General features: G+C 32.3%; 1 protein-coding gene across 1 annotated transcript in view; it reads left to right on the plus strand.

The window, feature by feature from the left end:
* The window catches only part of LOC142234657 (uncharacterized), a 133,528-nt gene that overhangs the window by 70,215 nt on the left and 51,246 nt on the right, over window positions 1–12,067 (plus strand). The window contains exons 15-16 of the mRNA XM_075305828.1: window positions 84–569; window positions 660–825. Of these exons, the coding sequence (XP_075161943.1) occupies window positions 84–569; window positions 660–825 (652 nt within the window). The remainder of the gene's footprint in view (window positions 1–83; window positions 570–659; window positions 826–12,067) is intronic.

Genomic DNA, 12,067 nt, shown 5'->3' on the forward strand with positions numbered 1-12,067 from the left:
AGTGTAACCTCCATTTTTTTTTTTTGCTCTTTGGGTCACTTTATTACTTCAGCGTGATTAATCCAACCAACACTCTCTTCTAGGCTACCATTAAAAAAACCGACGAAGAACTTATGATTGAGGAAATATGCCGTGAGGCCACCCACAGCCAACAAATGCAACAGATCCACAATGCCCAATTGTCAACGCCCACTGCCCCTCCCTGTTCTCTGATGACCTACAATGTGAAATGGTTGATGCTACAACCTCTGAAAGTGGAAATTCTTAGTGTTGACCCTTTCATTGTCATCTACCATCAGACCTTGGAAGGCAAAAAATTGGATGCATTAAAAGAATTCATTGTCGAACGGGATGGAGATTCCAATGAAGTTGGCTCTGTCCAATTGACAAAACTTGGACAGAAGAAAATGCATCAAATTAATGAAAAATTGCATTTCATGACCGGTCATGGACGTGAGTCCTTCGCTGGCCAGCATTGGGATATGAATCGTTACAATTTCGAAAATTTCATGGAAGTCGATGCGAAAACGTTGGCCAGTGCTTATAGACAGGCGGGAGTTTTATTTAATGTAAGTGGAATAAGGAATTTAATTTTTTGTTTTGATATGAATTGAATGCATTGTTTAATCGTTTTTTATTTAATTGCATTTTGTTTCCAGCTTCAATTACCTTTATTGGGTGGTTCTGTGATATTCCCTCAATTGCAGATGAATATTAATTTACCCCAAGGATCTTTGCTTTATTGGTCAACTTTGAATGAATTTGGTTCACAAGATTACCGATCAAAATACCATATATGTCCAGTTATTGGAGGTTCACAAATAAGTAAGTACGGTCATAAAATGAAAAAAAGTACTGGCATAAAATGCAATAAAATTGGTGAAAAACGTATCATCATATAAAATATTTATTAATTAATTTTATTGCATTAATTTTTAATTGATATCACATCTCATTTTGTCATTTTATTTCATTGCATATTATATCATATAATATCAATGACATGAAATTTTTTCATTGAAACACAAAAACCCATTTTTGGCTTCATTAACAAAAATTACTTGATCCACTAAAATTTAATGGGAATTACTTACTTTAATAAAAAATAATTGATCCCACTAAAATATGAATTAATTTGAAGATTGATTAATTTTTGTTTTGATTAAAAACCTAATAATGTTTTCATATACATCTGTTCGCATGCAATCAAATGCCAGTACTGTAAATTATAGGTCCTTGAGTCTTGTTGTGTAGGAACCAAACTCAATAAATAACAAGTATATACGGCCGTAAGTTCGGCCAGGCCGAAGCTTATGAACCCTCCTCCATGGATTGCGTAGAAACTTCTAATGAAGACTGTCATCCACAATCGAATTACTTGGGTTGCGGTAACACTTGCCGATGGCAAAGGTATCTTAAAACTTCCTAACACCGTAATATATACCACATAGTCCATACGTGGTATATATTAAACTAAAAAAAGGCCGATTAAATACGTATGTATATAATTAAGTTTAAAGTTTCCATAGAAATAAAATTTTGACAACATTTTCTATGGAAGTAAAATTTGGAAAAAAATTTCTATAGAAATAAAATTTGGAACACATTTTCTATAGAAATAAAATTTGAAAAAAATTTTCTATAGAAATAAAAATTTGACAAAATTTTCAATATAAATAAAATTTTGACAAAATTTTCTATAGAAATAAAATATTGACAAAATTTTCTATAGAAATAAAATTTGACGATCTACACAAGAAATAAAATTTTGACAAAATTTTCTATAGAAATAACATTTTTACAAAATTTTCTATAGAAATAACATTTTGACAATGTTTTCTATAGAAATAAAATTTTGGTAGATTATTTTTGGCTCGATTAGCAACCATGATTATGAACCGATATAGACCAATTTTAGTGTGATTGGGGATCGGCTATATATAACTGTAGACCGATATGGACCAATTATGGCATGGTTATAAGCGGCCTTATACTAACACCACGTTGCAAATTTCAACCGGATCGGATGAATTTTGCTCCTCCAAGAGGCTCCGGAGATCAGATCTGGGGAACGGTTTATATGGGAGCTATATATAATTATGGACCGATATGGACCAATTCTTGCGTGTTTGTTAGAGACCAAATTCTAACACCATGATCCAAATTTCAGCCGGATCGGATGAATTTAGCTCCTGCAAGAGACTCCGGAGGACAAATCTGGGGATCGATTTATATGGGGGCTATATATAATTATGGACCGATATGGACCAATTCTTGCATGGTTGTTAGAGACCATATACTAACACTACGTACCAAATTTCAACCGGATCGGATGAAATTTGCTTCTCTTAGAGCAATCGCAAGCCAAATTTGGAGGTCCGTTTATATGGGAGCTATACGTAAAAGTGGACTGATAGGGCCCAGTTGCAATACCATCCGACCTATATCATTAGCAACTACTTGTGCCAAGTTTCAAGTCGATAGCTTGTCTCGTTCGGAAGTTAGAGTGATTTCAACAGACGGACGTACGGACGGACATGCTCAGATCGACTCAGAATTTCACCACGACCCAGAATATATATACATTATGGGGTCTTAGAGCAATATTTCGATGTGTTACAAACGGAATGACAAAGATAATATACCCCCATCCTATGGTGGAGGGTATAAAAATAATAAGTAAAAAATCAATTAATTTTTGTAGTTAATTAATTTGTGAAATAAAATATTTATTTAAACACAAAAAATTAAATTAATATAAAAAAGTATGCACTTTAAATTTTAGGACACAACATTTACACAATATTAAAAACAATTTTTTTTTAAATCATGAAATGTTCTATTATTTTATTTTAAAAGGTTATTTATTATTATTTGATCACTCCTAATATTGAAAATTTTTTTAGTACATAAATATCCCTTGAGACTTTTATAGTATTGCCTAAAAAATTAAACATTTTAAAGTTATTTATTGAAAATTTAGTCAAACATTTATTTATATACAAAATATTATTTCTATAGAAATTGTTTGTCAAAATTTTATTTCTATAGAAAATTTTGTCAAAATTTTATTTCTATAGAAATTTTTGACAAAATTCTATTTCTATAGAAATTTTTGACCAAATTATATTTCTATAGAAAAATTTGTCAAAATTTTATTTCTATAGAAATTTTTGACAAAATTTTATTTCTATAAAAATTTTTTTCAAAATTTTCTTTCTATAGAAAATTTTGTCATAATTTTATTTCTGTAGAAAATTTTGTCATAATTTTATTTCTGTAGAAAATTTTATTTATATAGAAAATTTTGACAAAAATTTATTTCTATAGAAAATTTTGCCAAAATTTATTTTTATTGAAAATTCTGTCAAAATTTTATTTCTATTTAATATTTTATCAAAATTTTATTTCTATAGAAAATTTTACTTCTTTAGAAAATTTTGTCAACATTTTATTTCTATAGAAAATTTTGTCAAAATTTTATTTCTATATAAAATGTTGTCAAAATTTTATTTCTATAGAAAATTTTGTCAAAATTTTATTTCTATACAAGATTTTGTCAAAATTTTATTTCTATAGAAAGTTTTGTCAAAATTTTATTTCTATAGATAATTTTGTCAAAATTTTATTTCTATACAAGATTTTGTCAAAATTTTATTTCTATAGAAAATTTTCTCAAACCCTTATTTCAATGGAAAATTTTATTTCTATAGAAAACTTAGATAAAATTTTATTTCTGTAGAAAATTTTGTGACAATATTATTTCTATAGAAATTGTTTGTCAAAATATATTTTTCCTATAGAAAATGTTGTCAAAATTTTATTTCTATACAAGATTTTGTCAAAATTTTATTTTTATAGGAAGTTCTGTCAAAATTTTATTTCTATAGAAAATTTTGTCATAATTTTATTTCTGTAGAAAATTTTGTCAACATTTTATTTATATAGAAAATTTTGACAAAAATTTATTTCTATAGAAAATTTTGCCAAATTTTATTTTTATTGAACATTTTGTCAAAATTTTATTTCTATAGAAAATTTTGTCAAAATTGTATTTCTATAGAAAATTTTGTCAAAATTTTATTTCTATAGAAAGTTTTGTCAAAATTGTATTTCTATAGAAAATTTTGTCAAAATTTTATTTCTATAGAAAATTTTGTCAAAATTTTATTTCTATAGAAAATTTTGTCAAAATTTTATTTCTATACAAGATTTTGTCAAAACTTTATTTCAATAGAAAGTTTTGTCAAAATTTTATTTCTATAGATAATTTTGTCAAAATTTTATTTCTATAGAAAATTTTGTCAAAATTTTATTTCTATAGAAAATTTTGTCAAAATTGTATTTCTATAGAAAATTTTGTCAAAATTTTATTTCTATAGAAAGTTTTGTCAAAATTTTATTTCTATAAAAGATTTTGTCAAAATTTTATTTCTATAGAAATATTGTCAAAATTTTATTTTAAAGGAAAATTTTATTTCTACAGAAAATTTAGGTTAAATTTTATTTCTGTAGAAAATTTTGTGACAATATTATTTCTATAGAAATTGTTGTCAAAATTTTATTTCTACAGAAAATTTTGTCAAAATTGTATTTCTATAGAAAATTATGACAGAATTTAATTCTACAGAAATAAATTGTCTAAAATTTTATTTCTATTGAAAATTTGCTCAAAATTTTATTTCTGTTGAAAATTTTATCAAAATTTTATTTCTATAGAAAATTTTATTTCTATAGAAAATTTTGGAAAAAATTTATTTCTATGGAACATTTTGTCAAAATTTTATTTCATTCGTTTTGTTTGTTATTGTTGGTTTCTCTTCAATCATTATTGTTGTCTTTGATCTCAGCTTGAAATCATTCATTGACTAAACTACAAGTGTAGCTTAACCAACAGAGGAAAAGTATGCTTGTCAAATTTATTTGAGCAAAGCCCTATAGACTGCATGATGGTTGGATGTATAGCTGCTTCGGAATTACCACATTCCTCATCAGCATCCTCTACTTGCAGCAAAACTATCATAATTTGATTTCTGTACAAAATTTTATATCTATAGAAAATTTTGTCAAAATTTTATTTCTATTGAAAATTTTGTCAAAATTTTATTTCTATTGAAAATTTTATCAAAATTTTATTTCTATAGAAAATTTTGGAAAAAAATTATTTCTATAGAACATTTTGTCAAAATTTTTTTTCTATAGAAAATTTTGTCAACATTTTATTTCTATAGAAAATTTTGTCAAAATTTTATTTGTATACAAGCTTTTGTCAAAATTTTATATGTATATAATTATTTTCTAAATGCCATTAAAACATAATTTCTAAATGTAGTTGTAAAATGTGTTCTATACTACATGTAACATGCAGCAAATAGTTCGAAAAAAATGGATTTAGAGAAACCAATTTGTTTTGCTTTCTTACCAACTAATTTTGTTAATTTAATTGTAACCTCTTGTTACCTTCTTTTAGAAAACTCTCCAAACTTCTCTCATATCTAATAAGTATCCATCATAAACTTTTCATAAACTTAGTGTTTTAATGACTGATGAGTTTTCAATTTCATAATTTCCCAACTTTATAAATTTTAAAAGTTTTCAGGGGTCATAGCTCTCGACCATTTCAAAATTTATGTAATCCTAACCAAACATTATCCATTCATTCATCCATCCAACCATCCATTCATATGGCATTTATACTAAAAAGCAGAAATGTTTCCCCCCTTCTCTTTTACAGCTGCCACCACCGACATCAAGTCACAGACGCTGCAACAGCAGCAGAAATGATGGAGCTCATCATAACTACTGATACTGCTGATTAATGTCAGACATTAGTTAAATAATTTGTAAATTTATTTAAGAATACTCATACTCGAAGTAAGACTTTAAAAATAAACAACAAAACGAAATAAAAACAAACAAAAACAAAGAAAATAACCACGACTTATACCAACCACTTGTGTAAAGTTTATTTATGACATAGACATTATGCCGTCTTCTATGATGTCGGTCAGTATCATTTACTGGATGGGTATGAAAGGCTAGTTGGTTATTTCGTTGCTCTGTGGATAAGTAATAACATAATTATCTTACACTACGAAAAATATTATGGTTTAAATCATATTTTTAGGAATAGTAAAAAATTCAGAAAAATAATAGGGAACAATTTAGGATTTTTTTATTCTGCGGGAGGGGTTCAAAAATCACTTGGCAAAACTCTATGACGAGAAGAATGTTAATGAGGGAGGGAGAGTATAAAAGTGTGAGAGGCTAAGAGATACTTCTTGGCTAGTAGTCAGGGCTGCCAATAAAATTTTAGGAAACATCGTCACATTTTCCCGAAAAAATCGTCATAATCGGCACTTGCATTTTAAAAATCGTCCAAAAATCGGGATGTAAATAATATTAAAATAAAACATATGTTTTGGTGAAAAACAAAACAAAGGTTTTCATTTCATATACACGCAAAAATAAAGGGTGATTTGTTAAGAGCTTGATAACTTTTTTAAAAAAAAAAACGCATAAAATTTGCAAAATCTCATCGGTTCTTTATTTGAAACGTTAGATTGGTCCATGACATTTACTTTTTGAAGATAATTTCATTTAAATGTTGACCGAGGCTGCGTCTTAGGTGGTCCATTCGGAAAGTCCAATTTTGGGCAACTTTTTCGAGCATTTCGGCCGGAATAGCCCGAATTTCTTCGGAAATGTTGTCTTCCAAAGCTGGAATAGTTGCTGGCTTATTTCTGTAGACTTTAGACTTGACGTAGCCCCAAAAAAAATAGTCTAAAGGCGTCAAATCGCATGATCTTGGTGGCCAACTTACCGGTCCATTTCTTGAGATGAATTGTTCTCCGAAGTTTTCCCTCAAAATGGCCATAGAATCGCGAGCTGTGTGGCATGTAGCGCCATCTTGTTGAAACCACATGTCAACCAAGTTCAGTTCTTCCATTTTTGGCAACAAAAAGTTTGTTAGCATCGAACGATAGCGATCGCCATTCACCGTAACGTTGCGTCCAACAGCATCTTTGAAAAAATACGGTCCAATGATTCCACCAGCGTACAAACCACACCAAACAGTGCATTTTTCGGGATGCATGGGCAGTTCTTGAACGGCTTCTGGTTGCTCTTCACTCCAAATGCGGCAATTTTGCTTATTTACGTACGTTTGGGAGGAAAGAATTATAAAGGGTGATTCTTTTGAGGTTAGGATTTTCATGCATTAGTATTTGACAGATCACGTGGGATTTCAGACATGGTGTCAAAGAGAAAGATGCTCAGTATGCTTTGGCATTTCATCATGAATAGACTTACTAACGAGCAACGCTTGCAAATCATTGAATTTTATTACCAAAATCAGTGTTCGGTTCGAAATGTGTTTCGCGCTTTACGTCCGATTTATGGTCTACATAATCGACCAAGTGAGCAAACAATTAATGCGATTGTGACCAAGTTTCGCACTCAGTTTACTTTATTGGACATTAAACCAACCACACGAATGCGTACAGTGCGTACAGAAGAGAATATTGCGTCTGTTTCTGAGAGTGTTGCTGAAGACCGTGAAATGTCGATTCGTCGCCGTTCGCAGCAATTGGGTTTGTGTTATTCGACCACATGGAAGATTTTACGCAAAGATCTTGTTGTAAAACCGTATAAAATACAGCTCGTGCAAGAACTGAAGCCGAACGATCTGCCACAACGTCGAATTTTCAGTGAATGGGCCCTAGAAAAGTTGGCAGAAAATCCGCTTTTTTATCGACAAATTTTGTTCAGCGATGAGGCTCATTTCTGGTTGAATGGCTACGTAAATAAGCAAAATTGCCGCATTTGGAGTGAAGAGCAACCAGAAGCCGTTCAAGAACTGCCCATGCATCCCGAAAAATGCACTGTTTGGTGTGGTTTGTACGCTGGTGGAATCATTGGACCGTATTTTTTCAAAGATGCTGTTGGACGCAACGTTACGGTGAATGGCGATCGCTATCGTTCGATGCTAACAAACTTTTTGTTGCCAAAAATGGAAGAACTGAACTTGGTTGACATGTGGTTTCAACAAGATGGCGCTACATGCCACACAGCTCGCGATTCTATGGCCATTTTGAGGGAAAACTTCGGAGAACAATTCATCTCAAGAAATGGACCGGTAAGTTGGCCACCAAGATCATGCGATTTGACGCCTTTAGACTATTTTTTGTGGGGCTACGTCAAGTCTAAAGTCTACAGAAATAAGCCAGCAACTATTCCAGCTTTGGAAGACAACATTTCCGAAGAAATTCGGGCTATTCCGGCCGAAATGCTCGAAAAAGTTGCCCAAAATTGGACTTTCCGAATGGACCACCTAAGACGCAGCCGCGGTCAACATTTAAATGAAATTATCTTCAAAAAGTAAATGTCATGGACCAATCTAACGTTTCAAATAAAGAACCGATGAGATTTTGCAAATTTTATGCGTTTTTTTTTAAAAAAAAGTTATCAAGCTCTTAACAAATCACCCTTTATAACTATAGATCGATATGGACCAATTTTGGTATGGTTGTTAGCGGCCATATACTAACACTACGTTCCAAATTTGAACCGGATCGGATGAATTTTGCTCCTCCAAGAGGCACCGGAGTTCAAATCTGGAGAACGGTTTATATGGGGGCTATATATAATTATGGACCGATGTGGACCAATTCTTGCATGGTTATTAGAGACCATCTACCAACATCATGTACCAAATTTCAGCCGGATCGGATGAAATTTGCTTGTCTTTGAGGCTCCGCAAGCCAAATCTGGGGAAGGGTTTATATGGGGGCTATATATAATTATGGACCGATGTGGACCAATTTTTGCATAGTTGTGAAAGATCATATGCTGACACCATGTACCTAATTTCAGCCGGATCGGATGCAATTTGCTTGTCTTTGAGGCTCCGCAAGCCAAATCTGGGGATCGGTTTATATGGGGGCTATATATAATTATGGACCGATGTGGACCAATTCTGTCACGGTTGTTAGAGACCATATAGTAAGACCATGTTCAAAATTTCAACCGGATCGGATGAAATTTGCTTCTCTTAGAGGCTCCGCAAGCCAAATCTGGAGATCGGTTTATATGGGGGCTATATATAATTATGAACCGATGTGGACCAATTTTTGCACGGATGTTAGAGACTATAAACCAGCACCATGTACCAAATTTCAGCAAGATCGGATGAAATTTGCTTCTCTTTGAGGCTTCGCAAGCCAAATCTGGGGATCGGTTTATATGGGGGCTATATATAATTATGGACCGATGTGGACAAATTTTTGCATAGTTGTTAGAGATCATATACTTACACCACGTACCAAATTTTAGCCGGATCGGATGAAATATGCTTCTGTTAGAGGCTCCACAAGCCAAATCTGAGGGTCCCTTTATATGGGGGCTATACGTAAAAGTGGACCGATATGGCCCATTTGCAATACCATCCGACCTACATCAATAACAACTACTTGTGCCAAGTTTCAAGTGATTTCAACAGACGGACGGACGGACTCGACTCAGAATTTCACCACGACCCAGAATGTATATACTTTATGGGGTCTTAGAGCAATATTTCCTATGGTGGAGGGTATAACAAGTATATTCAGCACTCAGTTCGGACGGGCCGAATCTTAAATACCCACCACCATGAACCAAATATTATAATTTCCTTTGCAATTTCAGGAGGGCTTGAGGACTTGAGGACACTTCCCGAAGATAAATTTAAAGATTTCACCTATGAGGACTATATCAGATTCTGGATTTATAAGAACCATTTTTGTTTGCGTTTTAGAGGAATCATTAACATCTCTTGTAAGTGTGCAAGAAAATTATAAAATAACGTCTTGATTTGAAATCTTAAATCTGTAGAAGTAAAATCTGGAAATTTTACATTGAGTTTCAAACAATTTTCATGATCTGTGCGCCTTCTACACCCTCAAGAAGTGAAGTCGGTCTATATGGAGGCATTACCAAATGGACCGATAAAAACGTAATCCCATACACGTTTTTGTGAGCCTAAAATACCAGAAAATTTGCAATTTCAGGCAAATCAGATAAAAACTACGGTTTCTAGAAACTCAAGGAGTTAAATCGGGAGATCGTTCTTATTGGGGCTATACTAAAATATGCACCGATACTCACCGTTTTCGGCACACCTCTTTATGACCCGAAAATACCTCTAGATTTCCAATTTCATGCAAATAGGATAAAAACTTCGGATTCTAGAAGCCCAAGAAGTAAAATCGGGAAATCGGTCTATATGGGGGCTATACCAACATATGGACCGATACTCACCATTTTCGGCACACCTCTTTATGGTCCTAAAATACCTCTAGATTTCCAATTTCAGACAAATTGGATAAAAACTACGGTTTCTATAAGACCAAGACCCAAATCGGGAGGTCGTTTTATATGGGGACCATACCAAAACATGGACCGATACTCACAATTTTTGGCACACGTATTTTTGGTCTTACAATACCTCCAGATTTCCAATTTCACGTAAATTGACTAAAAACTGCGGTTTCTATAAGCCCAAGAAGTAAAATCGGGAGATCGGTCTATATGGGGGCTATACCAAAATATGGACCGATACTCACCATTTTTGGCACACATCTTTATGGTCATAAAATACCTCTAGATTTAAAATTTCAGGCAAATTGGATAAAAACTACGATTTCTATAAGCCCAAGACCCCAAATCGGAAGGTCGGTTTATATGGGGACTATATCAAAACCTGGACCGATATAGCCCATCTTCGAACTTGACCTGCCAGCAGACAAAAGACGAGTTTGTGGAAAATTTCCGCACGATTGCTTCATTATTGAAGACTGTAGCGTGATTACAACAGACAGACAGGCAGGCAGACGGACATCGTTATATCGTCTTAGAATTTTTCCCTGATCACGAATATATATACTTTATACAGTCGGAAATCGATATTTCGATGTGTTACAAACGGAATGACAAACTTATTATACCCCCGTCACCATTCTATGGTGGTGGGTATAAAAAATGTTTCTATGCTGGTAGCGTACACACACATGCTCTTAAACATGTTTGAGATGATCATATTCCTTCTCTGGGTGTATTATTTTTAAATCATGGTAATGGAAATATTGTGATTTTGATTACCGATAATACTGGAGGAATCACTAATGTTACCAACCACCCATATCTGCGATTGAGATGAAATAGGACCTAATTAGATTGAGGCACATTTCATACTGAATATTTTGTTAAGTGTACACCACCACCTCATGGTGTGAAGTGCGAGTATCACACCAAAAATGTCATGGTGAAAATGAATATTGTCTAAATTAGTTTCAAAGTAAATAAATTTCCATAAATGATTTTTTCAAACTAACATTGACCAAACAACAACTAGTCTTTCTGAAACTAAGAAAAAAAAATCAACAACTCAATTTTACTAATGGTCGACAGCCATGATGACAAGCCTAAGAAGAGGTGAACTCTTGAACGATGTTTTGTCGGATGCATAATCCATTACGATATTGACATGTTAACAAATTTCAATATATTTTTTTTTAAATGACACGATTGTCGATTTTCTCTTTACTTTGAATAATTTACTAATGGCAATTACAAATGAATTTGTAAAAGAAAATGTTCATTTGTGAACAATGAAAACATGGGCTACTACTCAAAAAAACATGTTGTTTTTTTGAGTAGTAGCCCATGTTTTCAAATTAATTTTCAAATTAAATTATTTGAACATTCCATTTCAGAAAAACAGTTTTAGCATCACTTATTATTGGGAGTATGTCTATCCTGTCAAATAATCAGCAGTGATGCCAACTCCTGAAGGGCTAAAAGCACCAAAAATGTATTATAAACCCTAACATACCTAACATTTGCACCATAAAAACTACTCCAGTCAGCTAAAATTTTATGTACTATTACTACAAAAAAAAAAAAAAAAAAAAAAAAAAAAAAAAAAACAAGTTTATACAGCAGTAAGTTCGGCCGGGCCGAATCTTATGTACCCACCACCATGAATCAAATATAATAGTTTACTTTGAAAACTCTTTCTCGTGGAGGGTTA

The sequence above is a fragment of the Haematobia irritans genome, chromosome 1 (genome assembly GCF_050003625.1).
Source record: "Haematobia irritans isolate KBUSLIRL chromosome 1, ASM5000362v1, whole genome shotgun sequence".
Lineage (NCBI taxonomy): Eukaryota > Metazoa > Arthropoda > Insecta > Diptera > Muscidae > Haematobia > Haematobia irritans.